The sequence below is a fragment of the Cydia splendana genome, chromosome 2, assembly GCF_910591565.1.
Source record: "Cydia splendana chromosome 2, ilCydSple1.2, whole genome shotgun sequence".
Classification (NCBI taxonomy): Eukaryota; Metazoa; Arthropoda; class Insecta; order Lepidoptera; family Tortricidae; genus Cydia; species Cydia splendana.
In genome coordinates this window covers 9,040,312-9,061,996 of record NC_085961.1, presented here as the reverse complement: position 1 = coordinate 9,061,996, position 21,685 = coordinate 9,040,312, and the positions used below count along the sequence as shown (strand labels likewise).

Genomic DNA, 21,685 nt, shown 5'->3' with positions numbered 1-21,685 from the left:
AGTAAGAAAGTGCAGGTACTTTTGTCGCTTTCGGTTATAAATATTTGGCAACAAATTAATACAATCACTTGCATAATAGGTACTTACATAATGTATGCATTATCAGGTATCTGTGCTTGGAGTGTTAGCGATATTACCAATGTCTTAAAAGTAATACTAATAAAAACTTATGGTTATACTGCAAAACGTAATTCAAGGCCAAAAAAAGTAAGAAAATATTGCCACTTTTTACTAGCGCGTCTTATATTTATGTAAAAATAAGTAAATAAAAGTACTTTTTTAAATCGTAGGAGTAAAATTACTAATAAATAAATTATCTTAGCGTGATTATTTATCCAAAGGAATTTACTATTTTACAAACAAATTATTGCAGTGGCAACATTGTCTTACTTGTTTTGGTCTTGAATTACGTTTTGCAGTTTAGGTAATTTAATCATGGCCTAATATACCGTTGGAAATTTGTTATAACGGAACAACTATACAGAAAGGCACGTGGTATCGAGACTTTCAGGCCTATTCGGATTTCGAGATAATCACAAGATCTTGAGACGATTTAGAGATCAACTAGATCTACATTAGATATCGACTAGATGTGACTTGGATATCTAAGTCATAACTTGTCGAAATCGTTCAAGAGGACCTCCAGAATCGCGGAAACGTCAAATTTGACATATCTATCTTACAAATATCTTTAAATTATCCGTATCGTAACTTGTTGAAGTCTAGTAGAAATCTAATTCATTTTCCGAATCGAGCCGTTTGCTTTATAATATGTATGGATTATGAAAGTTAGTTCAACACACAATAGATAAGTAAATAAAGATAAAAAAAAATTGCATGTTTTCTATTCAGATACGGTTTTACGATTATCTGCTGCGAGAATCCACATAATATATAAGTATAATACCTAGCTTTATGTAAGAGCATTCAAACGTAAAATGGCTTAGCCCATTCGGCTTTAATCAATGTAGTTGTTAATTAACACAATTCATGTTCGTGAGAACATGGACCTAATTAAAACCTTGCTGCACGAGCAGTTAAGGAGGAAACTGGTTGCTGTCACAAAAGATGCCTTAAAGGCTTGACTGTGATAACTTTTAAGACTCAATGCCTTGAAATTCGTAAGAATAGAGCTTTAATCTTTTGAATACTGCCTTCAAGAATTCTATCTCCCTATGCCTTTCAAAATACTTAAAAGTGATTGAAACTGACACACATTTTCCCATAGGATTGATTAGATGATTAGATTAATGTCTACGAGTAGACAGTACTATAACTTACTGTAATCTGATTTTATCTAGGTATTCATTCAATTTGTTACATGTACTCTTTGATAACGTTTGATTTATACTATAAAAACATGTACCTATTACAAAATGATAAAGAAACTATATGCTAGCAGACTTAATCATTGGAGCATACCGCACTATCTTATGCTCGCAGCTATTATGTTACTTCTGATCTCGATCAAGCCATAGATTAATCGTAATTTTCATAGTCAAGCTTGGAAAGAACTGCGGTATATTTTTCCATTTGTATTTATATTTAGGTTACAAAACCGATATACCTAACTCATTAATCGCATTTCTGATCGAATTTTCACCGCTCAGTGCGCCCTTTATGGCCATACGGATTTTAGAGTTACCTATTTTTAAAATAAACACCCAATTATTTGTTATTAGTAGATAATTATGATGTTCTTTTGGTGGCAGGTACCTTTAGGTAGGCATACCTGCTAGAAACTATGCATAAAATATTTGTAGCGCATTCGCGCGTTATCTGAGAGTAGCGTTACTTTGTTTTGAGGTTAACATCCACGCAAATGACATTTTGTACGGTGCCTCACGTTATGCCGTCACATACCGTTTTCGCAGATTGTATGCATTCTTTAAAAGTAGGTTTTGGTAAAATGTAATCAAACCAAATAAAAAAAATTAGATAGGTATGCCTAACCATAATTAGCTAATGAGAAAACAAAATATATTTTCGTGTAATAGGTACCTACAGATTTACTATGAAAATTAAGCACTTTTATAAGTAAAATGTTTCCTCGACGAGGGCGGCGAGACTGAGACCCAATTCCAGTAGTTGTTGACATTTATGTGGCTTTTAAATAATCAAATCATCATTTCTAGATGATATTCGATGATTTCGATACCTACCAGTATAATTTAAACATAGGTAATCAAATAATTTCGCTCTAAAGGTTTGATTATGATTTCAACACCGATAATATATAGCATTCTATTCCAAAATAAAATCATCTCTACAATTATTATCAACACATATTTTTTGAAGTGGAAGTTCTACAAATACTAGCATATGTTGATTTATCTTCACTAGATTGATATGGTGCGTGCCCGTGCCTGATATAAAACAATTGATAATCTTACGTTAGAATAACCAGTCTTCCTTGCGCAGGCGCGGGGCTTGGTGCAAAAAGCAGTGAAAAAAGTGTAAAGTAGCCAGTGTATCCGTTCGTAGAAGCGACGTATTTCTTTCATCTTTTTTGTGTTATACTTATACATGTGTTGGCATTTGGTTTTAACTGTGTTATTGTTTTTTTTTGGCGAATAATCTGAAGTTATTTGATTACAAACATAATGCTTAACTAATTCAGTGCACTAAAGCAAATCGTCTACATTACTTACTTGCTTGCAACACACAAATGTAAAAAATATAAGGCGACATTAATATAATGCTCTACCACAAAATAAAATACCTCGTGCCTCGAATACGATTTAAAAAAATGCGTCATAAAATAAACATCATTGATTTTGGTAAAGAGAATAAAATTTCTCTCGGTATATTCTATGTGGTGACTTATATGAATTCGATATACGACTGCCCATTTTAAATACAAGCTAATTTAATTGAAGCATTTCAGTTGCATCACAAGTCAAATACAAAAAAAACCGGACAAGTGCGAGTCGGACTCGCCTACCGAGGGTTCCGTAGGTACTTTTTAGTATTTGTTGTTATAGCGGCAATAAAAATACATTATCTGTGAAAAAAACTGTCTAGCTATCACGGTTCATGAGATACAGCCTGGTGACAGACGGACGGACGGACAGCGAAGTCTTAGGAATAGGGTCCCGTTTTTACCCTTTGGGTACGGAACCCTAAAAATGGTAGGTAGATATCGTAATAGCATATGCAAATCATAGTTTTCATGTTGAGCGCGCTCGTTTTATGGAAATTTTCTTTTTTATGAGTATAGCATAGCGTTACGACCTAGATATTTTAATCTGCAGAGATAAGCAGAGTGTCTGCGTCTATATAACTAATAGAATAGTCAATTTACTGGATAGGTACCTATAACTTTTATAATTACATTGAAATTTTAATAAATTTAAATAGCCTATGGGCATTTAAAGTAGGTACCTACATACCCCCAACTTTTGTGTTAGAAATGGAAATTTTACTCAGAATCACGAGCTTTTTCCATCCTTAATGAGAAAAGCATGCCCCCAATTTTTTAAGTCCCCCAAAAATGATTACGTTTTCAATACAATCTTCTAACACCGTAACAAAACGGACAAACAAAAAATCTAAGAAATTTTGAAGACACTTATTTTCAAAGAGCTCCTGATTCTGAGTGTAAATAATATAAAAATTCCAAAATCTAAAGTGCAAGTTTGGATTACAACTTTAAATATGCCCCCAATGCATGTTTTATATTTAACCTGTCGGTTAACTGTAGGTACGTAGGCAAGACATAATTAAGAATGATGGGACATGGGTACCAATTATTTATATTTATCTAACAGTGTCAATTTAGCGATGTTAATAGACATTTGTAGATAAATAATACGGAGGTACTACACAATATATCGTTTGTGAACAGGGTAAAGAAAAACATGTGATTTCCAACATTCCGAGATAATCTATCATTTTCTGACAGTGTCTGATGTCTTTATCTCTCGTCAAATATCTAACAGGTACTACTCAGGTGCTGTTACAAATAAGGCCCAATTTCATAGATCAGTAAAGTCCAAAATGTACTGTTTCAGTCATAATATTGACGTAATTGTTAAGATAAATACATAAGTACCTACATAACATTAACTTGAGTAGAAGAACTAAATATGAGTAAAGACAATACGTCCAACATTAAATGTGTAAAAAAACATCGTTAAAGATCACATTCATAGTGATGAAATTTATGAATGATGATAGAGATATATAAATGGAATATAAATAGGTACCTATGTTTATTCGTAACACAAATGAGACATTAATACTTAAAGTAACTACATAAAGAACATCCATAACTCGGAAACCAATATTCATGATAAACGCACAAATAAATTCCTTTACCGGGATTCGAACGCGGGACCTCCTGCTTCGTAGGCAGGGCCACTACCGACTAGGCTAGGAGGCCGTTATTTTAAAACGTTCACGTGGACAAGCTTGTTACAGTTGTTACCCGAACACAGCCCAGCCTGCTTATTTAGCACACTTACAACATAAAACGTCTTAGATACCGTTGTTCATTGCAATATCATAACGCCTGCCCCTGATCCAAGCCTTGGTACATTTCACACAATGTATTATAATAAAGCGAGAATACTGAGAAAATCCCAAACTGCCCGTTATTGTTTGTGTTATTGTGATATCTTCGTCTCACACAATGTCATTCTGAAGATACCAACGTGACCCACATTTTGGAGGTTGTAAGTGGGTTTAGTCTACACAGCGATATTCATTATATTTTGTGTAGATTTCATTTGCAACATCATTACCTGGTTTTTATTCACGTCAACACCGTATATGTTCTCAGTTATGAATGTTATGATAATTAAACAGTAAGACATGCTTATGGCGGTAAGCAGAATTTTATAAGTGCGTGATGATAACTAAAGCCATGTCTATATCTAAAACAGATTTACAAATTCTCGTTGACAGCCTAATTACGAAAGAAAAAGTAAGTGTGAAGATTTGATTTGCCGACTCTATGAGTTAGGTATTAGGTAGGTACTATTTTATGGTTGTAATGGAACATTGAACGTTTGCGCGAATGACTATTACCTAATTGTAAAATCTAGAAAGGATTTCCGGTTGAACTTCAGAATGGAGTCTCGAGAATATTTTATTTAGTTTTTTGCTCACTAATGTTCTTTGCCTATATTATGCAGACTGCATAACGCAGTGGCCTGTGTGCAGCTAAGGAAGAGTTAGTCTTGAAACGCGTTTAACCATTCTTTAGTCATCACCGGGGATCATGGCTATTTGTAAAGTAGGTACAGCTATCCTATCACTTTACTTAAAGGAACTATTACCGAACAAAGTCATGCTCTACGAGCGCACTACTTGACATTAGAAAAATCATTATAATTTTGATGGAAGCCATATTTTAAAAAGAAGACGTAAAGCTATTCTAATATTGTCTTTGATTACCACGATAACTACTCATGAAATAAAACTATGTAAACGGATTAAGTACCTCTATAACGTATAATGAATTAAAATACATCCCGACGTTAAGAACTCTTTAGGACAGTGAGACCATCGTTTTAAATGGTGTGGACATTTTAGTAGTTACATTATATTATTTCAAACGTTATGATCTCCCAGAGATGATAACAGCAGTAAACATTAGACAATCATTTGAGATACGGAGTGCATAACAAATGCCTAATAGTTATTTTTACAATGTATAGATATTGGGTTTGTTTGTAAACAGAGTATACTAACAATAACAGTTTCTTTATATTTACATAACAATTAACAGTACCAAATTGTAAATAGCCGTGATAACGCGCTCTTATTAATTTCCTGTGAATCATAGCTTATCTGTTATCTGATACCTACCATCTATTGCGACTGATAAGATATATTTTGTTGGGATTGTTAATAAAAATGTAACAGTTGGGTGATCTCATTGTATGTTTAACGAGTCACTACGCAAGTAGGTTTTATTTGAGTGTGAGTAAGAACATGTACGTGTAAGACACGATATAAAGAAGGAACTTATTTCTAAAAAAAATCAAATAGGCTGAAACGTGGTTTACGTCGACATGTTATAATTTCTCACAACAGGTAAAAAAAAAATATTTGTTGAAAATCTAATACTTATTGGTAGGTAACACGTTAGTAGCATATTAGTAGGTAAAGCTTTGAAATAAAATAATTGAAACTGCATGGAAATCAAAATGAACCTAGATTTAAAATTGAACGTCCTTGTTTTCTAACTACCTATCCAACCCTTAAATACCTTCCTAAAATTCCATGTGTTTCAGAAAACGGTTAGGGACCAAAAGCCACTGTGTATATTTTACCGATTTTATTGTATAACTTTTAAGCCAGTCAAACATATTCGATATGGAACCATAACGACAAATCCAGAAAATGTCAGACACAATTTTTGATCTCAATAAAGCCTATGAAGAAAATGTACTCGAAAAGGAACATCCGCGAAGCATTGGTTTGTATAATTACATCAGGGTGACTGCTACAGTTATTGGCCCCTCCATAGTAATTGGCCACTCTTAGCAATAAGACTTCTAATATTGCCTTGTTTCTTTCTGCCTTACTATGGAATAGCCAATTACTATTACTATATGGAGGGGCCAATAACAATAGCAGTCACCCTAATCACACACAGTAGAAAATGGCTACATAGCCACGCTAACGATATGAGAAATTAAAGCAAAAAATTTTTTTGAGAAACTACATATTTAACGGAATATTTCATAGCTCCACTAAAAAACGATTATTTCAAATTCAATCCCAAACGGGGTGAGGAATGTGGTTCAAAGTTTGTACGGGAGTGTGATTACCGCGTTCCACGTCGCAGTGACTATAGTAGCCATATTGTTTGTCGCAGGATTGTTCACGATCCCGGAGTACCCTGAACTGGAGGCGAGTCGCGGCATGTGGTCTGCGGCCCTCGAAGCTATCCTCACGACCCTGCGGTACCTCGCGCCGGCGACACTGCTCACTCTCTTCTGGAGCCAGGAGAGCTTCCTTTTCAGACTTCTGAAGAGCATCGACAACGCTTTCAGAGCGAGTATGTACAAACCTATACTTTCCTATTTCTCAACACATTGGTTTATGAGCAAATATTTTTTTATGCTTATAGTGTTTTGAATAGAAGATGCTGACAGGATCGGACAGACAAGTCAAGTTAGTTTTTCCATATAAGAAAACCGTCTGTCAGTGTGAAGTTAATTATAAGTACGTAGGTACAGTCAAGTGTAAAAATATGGGTGAACCCATCATACTCAAATATTATGTCCCATTGTCAGTGAATTAATAAGAACTATGGGACATATTTTTAGTAAGTTATATGCACCCATATTTTCATATTTTACTGTACGAATGAATATGTTTGACATCATAAATCAAGAAGTTAGGTACAAGAAATAATACATAATTATTATTTTCATACTTATTGACGAAGATTTTTTCTGTTATTCTGGTTGATATAAGATATATAACTTACTGCGTTTGATATATAAATCTACCAAACGTGACAACCTACTGCGTTTCTGACCGCATGATGTTACTATTGATAAACATTGAGTCGCCCAGATATTATGAGCTTAACCTTACAGATGATGACATGCTGAAATGTGAATACTCATAAGTAATACGGAATCTTAGCCACACCCACGTTACCGTATAGGTACCTACGACGTAAGATTACAATTTATTAAAAATACTCATATCAAACATTTCTCGATTCCAGTCGTATTCTCAAGCGAAGAGCAGAAGGAAGACGTGCTACAATGGCTGGCAGAAGCGGGCCCCGTGCGGGTGGAGCACCTCGACACAGTGTGGCGGCACGGCTGGATACTGTGCGGCGTGCTGGACGCGGCGATACCCGGCGCTTGCGCCGGACACCCGCCTACGAGACTCTCCCTCAAGCACGCGCAGACTATTGCTGATCACTACCTTGGCGTTGAGCCGGTGAGGACTATCGTATCTTTACTATAATGAACGCCCAAACCAATTCGACATTAAATTGATAGATGCACAAGTACATGTCTCTGCTGTTCACTCACAATTATTTTGCCATCGCATTCGCGCCTTTTTTGGGGCTGCGCGTGATATCCGTAAAATTGCGCATGAGCAACAGAGATAATCTTGTTAATCTCTGGCAAGTAAAAGTATGACAGGGTATATATTTTGTTCCAGGTCTTTTCCCGCCAGGAGCTGGAATCGAACGACTCGCTTAGCAAGCATCAAGAATGGAAACTCGCTACTTTCTTAGATCGTGTACGCCAAGCCCTCGCCAAGGTTTCGCCTCCCGTATCCAAGCCGCCATCGCAACGAACCTCTCCTGAGACCTCGCAATTCACCCTCGATTACGTTGCTCGAGGCTCTGGTCTCGTAGCAGCTCAAGTTCGGAACAAAGTCTATTTTAAGATATATCCGACTGCTCAACAATGCCTCGATCCAGGAGAAATAACAATACTCATTAAAGGTCCACGAGATACGTATGGCATGACAGTCATTCCTCCCATCTTCGGCAAAGCACAGTTGATACGCCAAAAATTACTGGGACTCCAGACAAAGCCTGCCTTCACGGAAAATGCTCTACCGATAACACAAGGAACCGCCTACTTGCGATCGTATGGTAAAAACGACATGAACAAAACCTACTTTATTCCTAAAGATCGTTATGATATTGAAATTAATGTCGACTCAAAACCAGAGCATTCTAAAATTGGTTACACTGTTAGTTATGAGGGACGACATGAAATCTCCATAACAAGTAGAGGACAACATATTGTAGGATCACCGTTTACAGTTACAGCTTCTCATAATATTATTGATATTCTACAACAAAAGAGTTTTTGCTTAGAAGATGGTGAAGAAATAGACATAGTGGATATTAAAACTGATAGGAAAGTTGTTTTACGTATTGTTGACTTTGTCACTGAGAAGATGCTATTAAAAGAGAACGGAACACTGGAAAAAATAAGTGATGACGAAGCCAAAATTTTGATGGCAACTGACGAAAACCAAAACAGTGATGAAACTCTAAGCATGGGCTCTCAGTCTGATAGGAGCCTATTAACAAGCCTTGACGAGCCATTAATACCCAAAAGATTAAACACGACAGCCCAAAAAATATTAAAGATGAACAGAGTTTGTAAGATGTTCAATAGTATTATGGCAGAAAAACAAGAAAAGTTAGAAAACATCAACGATTCATTTATTAATAAGGGAAATCCACAAGACGTCCCAGATATTGTTAATTCAACATTAAGTGAGACCAATACAAATAAATATGTCGTTACTGATAAACGTGACACATTTATTATACCAGAAAGCATTTCGGTGTCGCTGCGAACTGAAAAACCGAAAGCCTTATATGAACAAATAATCTTTAAAGAAAGTAGTCAATGTTATGAACCAAAAGAGATACCTATACTTGTAAATGATTGTGACGGTGAGGAAACTATCGTTGGCAGAAAGATGCACGAAGATAATATTTCTTTTGTTTCATCATCAAGCAATCCTTTCCTTAATGAGACATACGAACAAGGTTATGAAACAGATAAGATCTTGGGCTCCTTTATAAATACAGAATATGAAACAAACAGGTCTCAAAGTGAAGTAACTGCTACTGCACCAATAAACATATTTGTGGAAGAAACCGATTCTAATACTCCATCGCCGAACACAAATCCGTTTATAGAGTCAGATATTGTAGAAAGACCGAAAACTCCAGTTTTAAAAATTTTAACCGGTGACATAGCAAATCATAAAGACTCAATTTATGTGAAAAGTGGACCTATGACTAACGAATTACTACAAGGCAATGAGTTTATTAACCCCTTTTTTATGCACCATCATTCTATTGATGAGGAAGATGATATACCAAGTAACGTTACTGACTTCATTATTGGCGCCCCAGTGTCGTTGCCTCCCTCTTTAAGAGTGCCGACCCCAGAACCGACATTGAAATCTTTAATGATAGCAAACAATGAGAATATAACTCAAATCGCTTCCAATGAACGAGAAGTTCAAGATTGTGTAAATGAAGTTTTTTCTACCCCAACACACACTAACAAATCTGGCCGGCGTTCAACGGAATCATTAACTTTTCATAGTCTCGACTCTGATGCTACAGAAAATGTAGAAATTATTAACATAACCACGGGGGAATACACCACAGACCCAAATACCGAACAGTCTAATATCACCAAAAGTTTGACTCCTAGAAGAGATATGTGGGATTCAGCGTATGTAAGTATAGATGACAGCAACAGTTCCCCTGATACAAACAACAACGAGAACAATCTGTTATGTGAAATACCAAAATACAGAAAAAACCACACTGACCTCACTGGTCTTAAATCTGAAGGAATAAGTAAAATGGGTCCCGCTGAAAGAGAATTGTGGCTTACTTGCAGTGATTTAAATGTTGATGATAGTTCTAGGATTGAAGCACTTAAACCGACTAAATCAGAAATAAAACGCTTGACATTTACACCAATCATCGAAGAAAATGACCGGAGCATCTCGTCAGCCATGAAAGAATTATCAAAAACTGATTCGATAACAAAACAGGGTGGTCTAGAAACAGTTACAGTGGCATTTGCTGAACTAAACGACATGTATCATCAATACTTCCCAAGTTCTGATTCTCTAACAACAATTAATAACGAGAACATAAAAGAAATCAATGAGATACAATACACAGTTGAAAAAAATGATATTTATGTCGATTCGGCGTCTGAAAACCTCTCAGATGTGAAAAGACGTGCAAAGCAAATAGAAGGCGAGATTTCTGAGGTTCAGTCAAATGTCACTGAATCTGTTTCAGCAAGTCAGACCCTTCAAAATCAGATTATTGAGTCTGAAGAAGAAAAAGGCGAAATTAAATTTGGTAGTGAGAACCGAAATAACATTGTACTAGAACGAAAGAAATATTGGGATGATAGAATACGAGAAATCGAAGCAAAGTCAGATGAAATTAAGGCAAATCAAAAGAAGAGACGGCTCTCTTCTAAACACCTGAGGCAAAATGATTCCTTGACAAAAAAAAGAGGAAAAGAAATAGCCAAGAAAATTTTAAGTGAGGGTAGCGCCGTGACCCAAAACGTGACCGAAATTATTAGACAAAAGTATCCAACTCCTCAAGCTTCAATAGAAGAAGAAACTCAAACTGATGGGAAACTTGTAGAAAAGTGGAAGAAATATTGGGATGATAAACTGGAAGTGGAGAGAGAAGAAACAGACTCGATTCGTTCAAGAAGCAGATCGCCAAAAAGCATTGATTCTCCCATACAAATGCAATCTTGTTCTAGCAAGAAAGACGAATTAGAAATGAACCATTCTACAATTAACACTCAGTCCTCGCCTACAAAACAAGAACTTCCTGAAGAAGTGTTTAAAGCGTTTGAAACAAGTCCAAAAAGGTTTTTTGGAACGTCGAGGAAACAGATTTTGAATAAAATTGACTCTTTTTTTGGAAAACCAAGCGTCGCAGATCAATCATCGGAAGATGTCTGCGGTGCGAAATATGAGAGTGGTTTAGTTTCTAGTCGAATATCTTTGTTCCACAATATATCCCAAACAGAGCAAGCTGTACCCTGGAAATATAGAAAGAGTAGATCAATGCATAATATTTATCATCGCAAAGATAGTGAGAAAAGTATAGCTTCTGCAGATGAGGTGTTATCAGTTGATATAGAAAATAAGCGTTATCAATGCGAATACTTAAAACAAAATAAAAATGATTTAAACGCAAGTTATGAGACACTAAGTAATATTAAGAAACCAGAGGAGACAGCTTCATTAAAAGACAAGAGAGCCAGAATGACACACAAAATTTATCACAAAACGTTTGATGAAACATTTAATCAAAAGCATGGCATAGAAATTGTTCACGATAAATATGATAAAAAGACTATACAACCCTTGGACAGTAAAAGTCCCAGTATGAATAATTCTTCTACAATGCTTTGTAAAACTACAATCAGCAAATCTGAAATGGATATATTTAGCAAAACAGCTGTGAAAGTACCTCAGCATGATTTGGAAAAATATAAATCGTGCGAAGAATTACCGAAAATTAACGTAAAAAATGTCATATCTATTTTTGAATCTGCATCGAAATCAGTTACAGAACAAAAACTAGTGCGGAGAACTTCGATGAAGAACACAGGGGCGAATCCACTGCGAGTAGTCAGCCAACTTTCAGGTAACAAATAATTTATGTAGTTAATTCACATATGAAACGTTAATATGGCGGAATCTGAAATGGAGATGTACATTTCCGCAAGGTAACGCCTGATTCTATTAATTATATGTAGATGTGTCATCGATAAATAACGTAGACTATAGTATAACCTGAAACTTACAACTTATAATTTTATTTGCAGGTGCTACAAAACCTGTCTACACATCATCAAATTCAACGTCAACTTCATGTTCCCCACTGAACTCATCTTCGTCGGGAATTTCTTCTTCACCGTCAACCTTACATTCTACACCTAACTCCATTCAATCCCATAGCGAATTTAAACCAATAGAACCCCAACTCAGCCATAAACGATCAACTTGGGTTAAAAACAATGAAAAAGATAGTGCAAATAAAAGTCTGGAAAGTGCAACAAGTATGGAATCTATCGATATAGAGATTATATCCATGTCAGACAAATGCAATCAAGGGTCTTATCAAAGCATTTCTGACATCGGAGTAGAAATTGTCGAGAGCAATCCAGAAGTTTCTCCAGAACCAACACCTGATAGAGAAATCGTACCTGAACTGAAAGATTACAAGTCTCGTTTCAAAATGGCCAAGAATTACTTCAAATCCCTGGAAGAGCTTAGAGAACCTAAGAAACCATCAAAGTTAAATGAATGCGAGTTAATGCTATACAGCACTTCAGACGAGTCTCCTGAACACGAAAGACCACAGAAAAGAGTCAAGAAAAACATAAAAGCCCATTCAATGCCATCTTCCGAAATATCCAAGGCTTGGGAGGAGATGCAAGAAAACCAGGACAGTGCATCGAATAACAATAAACTAGTGAAGATATCAGAGAAATTCAATGTGGAAGATTTATTTAATGACGTGATGGAGGGTAGACTGAGTCGCCAGGGTAGTTTAAGAGGAATCCCACACAAAAAGGCAGTTTTAGAGACCTTTCGTTCTATGGAGAACGTGTCCGTCAATAAACTGAGCTCGTATGAAATGGCCGTATCGCAGTTGAATCAGTATGCAAAAGAAAACAAAATTAAAAACGCGCAGACTTATCTCACGGAGTACCCTTACTTACCTACGACGGATCCTTCCAAGTATCACTCACGGTTTGACGCTAAAGCCTCTGGTCTCATATCCATGAAGGAGCTACTCAATAAGAAACCGAGAAGAAACAGTGTGCCAGACTTAAGACTCAATCCTACTTTCACCGTCGAATTGTAATTAAAAATGAGTAGAATACTTGAGTGTGGTAGACAGCTAGATTTTAAATATACCTAATATGACAGTACAGTATTTACTAGTACCTTATAGTGTAGACGATACTCTTAAAAACAATAATTTAGTTACTTAATAAAATGTTATTATACAAACAGTTGTTACAAAAACACCGGTCTCTATAATTATATAGATTGTAAGACAAATTATTGTACAACTGTACAGACATTGAATCTTTATTATTAGCACTAAGATTATATTGTAGCTATTTATTACTCTGACAATAAATTTAAGTTAATGAATACAGTTTTTTATTGCCCTCTTGAAATTAGACTGTCGTTGGGTTTGAATTGGTTTGGAGAAGTATAATTACAAAAGAAATACAAATATTAAAAGGAAAAAGTGCAATACTAAAACGTATTTTATTCAATAATTATTTACATTGTTATCATCGGATCTCAGTAATACCATACCTATTTATATTTACGATATTAGAATGAGCAATATTGAAGTATTCAAATATACTCATAGTAAATCATAATTGATGAATTACAGTATTGATTTAAGCTTTAAAAATACTGCAACGAAAACTTGACCATATTTTAATTCTTAGGTAAAAAAAATTGAACTTTTTAGATCCTTGATTATCTTTTAGTAATTTACCGGTACCGACAAAATCAAACAAAACTTTACTTGATATGTATCTGCACATAAGTAGATGCGGAGTCCGCTCGCCGCCACTTGAGCCAGGCCTGTAACTTGGGGTCGTTGCGGTCCCCTCTGGCCTCTAATTGCTGATAGTAGGCCTCGCGTATTATCCGGAAGGCGTCTACGCTTCGGTATGGCAGCTTTGTGATGGGATCTATGTAGCGCGCTGGTTTCCTGTTGAACGAATGGTGATAATTAAACATATATATCTGGGGACTATCCTACACAGATCGACCTAGTTCTAAACTAAGGAAAGTTTGAACTATGGTGTTAGGCGACGATATACATATTTATACACATCTGTAGATAAATACATACTCAGATACATAGATCACACAAACAAATGCCCTTACCGGGATTCGAACCCGGGACCTCCTGCTTCGTAGGCAGGGTCATTACAGGCTACAAGGTTGTTATTTAGACAAATATTTATCTAAAGGCTACCGAGATTTGCCACTGGAGGTGGGAGGAGTATTTGGTAGTAACTATGTGGAGTGCGACTGTTTACAAAAATTCCCAAGAAGTTAGCGTAAAAATCAAAAAGGTGGTAACTGCTGTAAGTAGCCAGTCGAGAAAAGGATTAAATTTAAAGTGAACACAATGCGTTATGACCTAAATTAGTATTTGTGACGTATGGGGTCCTTTTGTTTCCCATAAAGTTTTAAGTCATAATGCATTGTTTGTCATATTATCGTTAGTCATAAAACTGAAACCGTTAACTTTTCAGGATTTTCCAAAGGTTATTCTATAGATAGGTTAGGTTAGGTTAGGTTTGTTTTATGGCAATCCTGAAAAGTTACGCGTTTCTGAGAAAAACCAATTATGACTAACAAAATTGGGACAAACAATACATTATGACTTAAAACTATTTGGGAAACAATAGAGACCCGTGACGTATACAGGCAAAAGATTTTGCGCGAATATGATTTACAGTTCAGTAATGTTCAGTGTAATGCAGTTTAGTTATTGACCGAGCGAACGCAAATCGTGAGCGAGGCGTCTCTGTTTCAGTTTGGGCAAAAATACTTTCGTATTCTCGTTCGATTCTCGATAAATATTTTGAGCAGCGGTTGTAGCATGGTCGCATTTTATCGCCTGTCACCATGCCTGTCATGTTCTAACAAGTACCTATGTAAGTGCGACGTGACAGGCATAGTGACGGTTACATGGGCGATAAAAATCCTACCATGCTACAGTCGCAGATTCGATAATTATAGGGATTTTTATGTCGATTCTGTTTATGAAACTTTTTTAAAATAGGAGCCATGAAGGTTCGCGATGTCTGCAGGTCACAGAAGGTTTCAGCCGCTAGTAAATAAACACAAATACATACTTCGTGACAGCACACAGCATGTCTGGTCTTCTCCTGGGCTTGTTCAATCGATAGCACTTGTTGAACGCCTTGCCCTTCAGATCGTTCTCGAATATGAGAAGTGTCCTCTCGTAGGCCGGTTTTGGTTTAACATAAGCCCTAGCTTTCTTCGGCTTCACTTCTGTGCTGTAATGTTAAAAATTAAAAGTTAAAGTGGTGCGCGGGCAAGATAGGTGCTCAGCACTGTTGGTGTTTGAAAATGGAGACGTACCCCCTTAATTCATAAAACTTTACGGGTCTGATTTAGTTTATGTTTTATCCCTTTCTTACAAATACATAAGTCAAAATCACAGATAAAGACAAACGATTCATAGCCAGTAACGCGTTTATGAATAACGCCAATAGGTTCTTCGAAAGATGTCGCACGAGTGACTAAAAAATAGGTGAGTTGAACCGTAAAATAAAACCGTATGACTTAAATCTCTCAGTTTTGGAGCTGAAAAGTTTTGTAAGGGGTCAAAATCAGCAAGTGGAACGATAAATCAAGTAAATTCGTACACTCGTATCAGACAGCTCTGCATTCTGCAATACAGATAGTAAGTTAACAATCACTAATCAAGTAACAAAACAGTCAGTAATTAAAAAATCTCGTATCTCATTACATTACATTACTAAATAGATACTTTAAGGTCTTATACGATTTCGAGCTTTAATCGAAAATGCGTATTTATTAGGTACTTGGTAAGTTTTGTACGTCAACCAATTAGTTCGGGTACAGTCAGCAGCAATAGTTGCTAAGCGGGCGAGGTGTTGCAAAATGATCCTGACGCGACTTTATTGTTAAGAGAATAAGAGCGTGTCAAGGTAGTTTTAAACACCTCGCCCGCTTAGCAACTTCTGCTGCTGACTGTATTACTCACACAACATCGTCGATTTTGAACTCGTCATCAGGCCCTATAACGTCTATCTCAATCTTGGTTGGGTTCAGGCTAGGCATGCTGTCGGTGTCGTGATGGACCTCAGGCTTAGGCTCCTCTGGCTTGGGCTCGTCCACCACCGGTACCTCTTCCATGTCTATGTCGCAGGGTGTCAATAAACCTGAAAACATTGAATTAGATTTATTTGTCTAAAGTCTATCATCATTGTAAAGGTCGGGCCTCGGCCCCTGGAGAACTTGGTCACTTTTTCTTTAGTAAGTATATTTTTTTATTTATTTTATTGATTCATAAAATTTACACAGCATTACAGCGGGTTAATACACTGTGAAATTTATAATAGACAGTATTTATGCAAACAAGGTACATGATACAGTCTAGAAAGGTCAAACAGAACAAATGTGAGAAAGAAAATCTAATAAAAGACAGAAGATTCACGCTTATCCATCGCCTCACAGAACTTCATACATTCTTCACACAGATCCATCCAACTACTTGCAAATACATCACATTCCGGTACTGATGCGAGGAGCGCATTAATATATCGCATTAAAATGATTTCAATTTATAAATACTCTAGCGAAAGAAATACCGTACCGTAACAAATTATACACCTAAACCTTCTTTCTCGCGAACATACAAACACACAGACAGACGCGGCGGGGGACATTGTTTTATAAGGTGTAGTGATAGTGATTTGCCAAAGTAGTTCACATGTTTGGGTAGAAGGATATGAAGAAAATTGAAGCTCTCGAATACATCTCTAATATACCTACTCTGTTATAAGTAGATGGATTTCACTAAGATTCAGAATGCGACGTGATGGGCGAGTAAGACAGCGCTATGTATGTATAATTATAGCGTCCGGACTCGGCGCCAGTGGGATAACCGCTAATAAGGGCCGATCCAGACGGACTGGAACCCGACTGCAATTGTATGGGAACTGCACGCCGACTGCACGCCAACTGCAACGTCGGCGTGCAGTTCCCATACAAGTTGCAGTCCGTCTGTACCAGCCCTAAAAAGGGGCCCACTGATTAACAGTCCGCCGGACGGTATCGGCTTGTCAGTTGTTCGGAATTGTCAATTTTTTTTTCTAACTGACAGGCCGATACCGTCCGGCAGACTGTTAATCAGTGGGCCCCTTAATACTCGCTCGTAATGTGCAATAATAATATGTGCATTGCATAGTATGAAACCTATTTCTGAGCGGCGTTCACTTGAGTAGAATTATGATAGGCATTTTGAAGATAATATAAATTCAAATCAATTTAGTAATAGAATAATTCACTGAAGCCAGGTACTAACCTTCCTCGCTTTTAATGATATCACTCAAAGTGATATCCGTTATTAAGTTATCAGGCTCTTCCGATTCTATTGGCACTGCAAATGAGTGATATCTGAAAAATAAGCAAACCAATTACCTAACAAAAACTGCCAACTTCGGGACCCACCTCTTGGCTATCTTAAAAAGGAGACATACAGTGGTGGATGTGCACTAAGGCCCAGTAGGCCCGGGCCTAGGGCGGCAAATTATGACAAAAAATTCGCTGATGATAACAAGAAATAACTTAAAATGTAGTCAATATGATGGGGGCTGCGAAAGGGGCGGCTATAGGGGCTGGGGCCTAGGGCGGCGAAGAATGTAAATCCGCCACTGGGGAGATAACATATTGTTGGTAACCCTCAGATTTCCTAGTAGTTTCAGGGTCAGGGCACATTCAATATTCGCTGGCGACCCACAGTTTGGGAAATCTGACCTACTCTTTAAACGAAAAATATCTAACTGCCCGACTTTAAAATGTCTTTAATATAGCAAAGTGTGATCAGTGACAATTCTGAATCCTGAAAGGGATAAGTTCGCCTTTGTACTAATGATTTGTGTTCTTTCATGTTTTATGTTTCTTTTTGTACGATAAAGTATTTTACTACTACTACTACAATTACACATTTATATTGAATACAAAACGAGAGACCCACGTAATTTAGGTCTCAGCCCTTAATGTATGCAGAGCTCTAACCACACGCGGTGTTATTTTAAACGTCAGACTTCTATGAAATTATGACGTATAAATAACACTTGCACTGCGTCAGGCGTGGCTCAATCCGCGATTTTGTCGCGTCGCTACAAGTACCTACATGCGTCCCACACCAATTTTGGTGTCTAGCAATAGTAGTTGTCGCGCACCGGTACGAAACTCGCGCTTGCGCCACCTTGCGGTCATATCTGTCGTAATGGACACGTTTTTTAGAGTCAAACTTCTGTACCTAGTAGGTACTATCATTTATTCTGCGACTGCGTGTGCTATCAAAATCGTTGCAGACTTATCGTGGTCTAACTCTACCTTAACCCTTGCTTTCAATTATCATAATTACCTGATTACTGGACCTGTAATAGCCTTTTTAGTTGGTCTTACTTTTTTCCTTTCAAGTTCAATCTGCTCAAATCTTTCTGTAAAAGAAATAAATGATCCATTAATAGATTCCCGTGACTAATATCCAATAATATACATTAATCTTTTTCAACGTCTATGTATATCCAGCCTTTTTTGGCCTTAGGCGGTTATCACACGGGATGCGATTCGCACGACGCTCCGATGTTTGAGCGAGACAACGCTATGCGCGTATTATAGCGACATCTCGCTCGCGCACGGATCAACAGATTACATACAAATTTAATGCTCCTAACTCTTATAATAATTAAAAATTCAAAAAAAATGTAACGTAGGGGCATAGCTGTGGTTTATATACAACAAAATTGTGTCAAAATATTTTCAATAATGTTATATCCAGAAAGGAAAATGTGGACTACGAGTATGTATGAAAAGGCGATTTCGCGCGGGTCCGCCACTTAAAGTGGCCCACTTTTTTTTTTTTTTTTTTTTTTTTTTATGTTATAGTCAGCAAACGAGCAGACGAGCCGACTTTCGTCTTAACCGTGGTTGGTGCAACTAGCCCTAGTTCGAACAAGTTTTCCCACTAGCTTTGGAAGTTCAGATAGCCAGTAGCTTTCATAATACAGTTATTACTTAATACAGTTAGAATCAGTATTCCGAGTAAATCTATAGGAAAAGGGGGCTCAGCTAAACAGACCACGGCCTCATTTAGGATGCCAGGAGAATGTGGAGGGTTCTGTAATAGGGAAGAAGAATGAGTAGGAGTTATAACAAACATAGTACCTAATAGTCCCTAGACCCATTTTGTGGAAAGATTCACTGGCTATGGATGAGGTCTTGGTGGCTCAGTCGGCAGAATGCTGGAGTATCTATCCAGAGGCGATGAGTTCAAGTCTCAACCAAGGCAGTAATTTTTCCTCTTTTAAATTTACTCTAAGCTTAATAGCATCATTCGTTCAACGTTTCTGCTTGTTAAAAATTTATCATACCTAAGCTCTTCAAGTTTTCCTGTTCAGTTATGAGTGCTTCTTCTAATAATTCCTCCTGTGATGGCATTTTTTCTTCCACTTTCTTTGGTTTCTTTTTTTTCAATTCAGACCTTATTTTTATCCTTTGCTGTGTTTCTAGTGATTTTACCGCTGTACTTTTTCTTATAGATTTTCGCCCTGAAAACAGGCACACGTTATATAAAAAAAAAACATGTTTATGGAAGTAGGGGGCTATTCATAAATTACGTCATATCTATTTTTGACCCCCCTCCCTAAAATCATCCAAAAATCATGCTTCGAATGACCCCGTTTCCTCCTACGTCATGCTACCATCATCCGATAGCCAGACCCCCCCCCCCAATATGAAATGACGTAATTTATGAATAGCCCCTAGGTGTACCTGCCAACAAATTGTACAGTCAAATTCATAAATATGTATACACTTCTTTACCTTAATCCATTGCAACTAGGTGAAAAAATGTATACATATTTATCTCGACTCGACTATACATCAATAGGTACCAATTAAGGACGGGAGGAAGCTTCACATATGTATATTACTTCCATATACTACTCTCTGTTAAAGTTTTAATGCACCCAAACTATATGGATTTTTTTACACACTTTTCAGTAATCTTTTATTTTATTTATGAGCTTCTTCTTTTCCCCATTTCTCTTTCATACTTTCTTTTTCTTTTTTTTATATCTCTATCATGTGAAGTCTCCCACCAGTGTTTGTCAAAGATCTTTACTAAATAAGTATGTATATTGTTGCCTAGTTCAGGGCTAGGTTGATCCGTGTAATATTGTCCCCAAATATTTATTTATTCATATGTATTTACCATTACCATTACCATTGTTTGATGAAAACATGCAACTACATCATGTTGGGGCTCATTGGAAAGACCTTGGTAGAATGATAGTTACATATAGTTAGCTTTTATCAGGAAAAGCATGTATTGTAACAGTAATGTGTGTATAATCAACTAAAAGTGTGAATGTTGAATAAGTCACTCTTGGAAATTGTACATACCTATTGAGTCATTTAATGATTGTTCCAAATCTTCATCATTCTTGTCAGATCTAGATTTCTCTGGTTTATCTTCTTTCACTCTTTTCACAACCTCTTTTCTGGGTGCAGCTGCCTTCTTTTTCTTGGGGTCCTGGATTGATGATTGTATTTTATTTATTGAAATGAATTCAATAGAAATAACAGCATATTGAATCCATGAATATCAGGAGGAAATTACTATAATTCCTATAATGATTAATGATTCCTATAAACCAAATTCATATAATGCTTAAGATGTCACATCTATATGATACTGTGAATTCTACTAAATCAAAAGTGGCATTACTTCAACCAAAACGGTACATTGGACACCAACAGATTGGTATTGTATTGGGTGACATCTTATAGGCATAGTTCGAATTCGGACATAAGTGTTAATAAAATTCTGTTCAACCTTATATGCCTTGGTCCCAACAGCTCGTTTCCGTTTTTCCTCAACTTCTTGATCAGAAACAGGGTCGTCATTCTCATCTATATCAAAATCGGAATCTACAACGTCGTCGGCTTCCTTTTCTTCACTAAAATGAACAATATCAAAAGTTAACCTTTTTCAAGACAAGGGTTACACTTTTTACAAAAAAGCTTTTATGCCAACAAGATACAGTAAGCAAAGTTCGTCTAATTAGTTTAGGTCAGATAGCAATCATTAACACAAAAGGCAAACAACTAGGAATGACTTTAACCCATAAAAAGTATTATTTTGTTTAAATAGATAAACAATTCAAACTACTTACATGTAATCTTTATCTTCTTCGGTTTCTTGGAACCCTCCATAAGTTGTTTTATAGAAATCATCTTCCTCTTCTTCGTCAAGTAATTTTGCCATTCGATTACCGGCATTGGCACGCTTTTCCCGTTTAGCCATTGTGAAAATATCGATCTAATATGT

General features: G+C 36.6%; 2 protein-coding genes across 3 annotated transcripts in view; one reads left to right on the top strand and one right to left on the bottom strand.

Moving 5' to 3' along the window:
• Positions 1-13,686, top strand: part of LOC134803290 (uncharacterized) — a 36,092-nt gene extending 22,406 nt beyond the window's left edge. The window contains exons 1-5 of one of the 2 annotated variants that reach the window (XM_063776065.1): positions 6,306-6,427; positions 6,830-7,012; positions 7,694-7,914; positions 8,143-12,163; positions 12,345-13,686. In XM_063776065.1, the coding sequence (XP_063632135.1) occupies positions 6,352-6,427; positions 6,830-7,012; positions 7,694-7,914; positions 8,143-12,163; positions 12,345-13,390 (5,547 nt within the window). In that variant the 5' untranslated portion in view covers positions 6,306-6,351 and the 3' untranslated portion in view covers positions 13,391-13,686. Of the gene's footprint in view, positions 1-6,305; positions 6,428-6,829; positions 7,013-7,693; positions 7,915-8,142; positions 12,164-12,344 lie in introns of those variants that run through there. The other variant, XM_063776073.1, reaches the window with a different exon arrangement.
• A 337-nt stretch (positions 13,687-14,023) lies between these two features.
• LOC134803233 (vacuolar protein sorting-associated protein 72 homolog) lies at positions 14,024-21,685 on the bottom strand. The gene is made up of 9 exons (XM_063775930.1): positions 21,531-21,685; positions 21,191-21,314; positions 20,758-20,887; positions 19,725-19,901; positions 18,716-18,791; positions 17,648-17,739; positions 16,325-16,502; positions 15,426-15,590; positions 14,024-14,266 (listed from the first exon to the last, which is right to left on the bottom strand). The coding sequence occupies exons 1-9, from the start codon at positions 21,659-21,661 to the stop codon at positions 14,074-14,076; spliced, it is 1,266 nt and encodes a 421-aa protein (XP_063632000.1). The 5' UTR covers positions 21,662-21,685; the 3' UTR covers positions 14,024-14,073.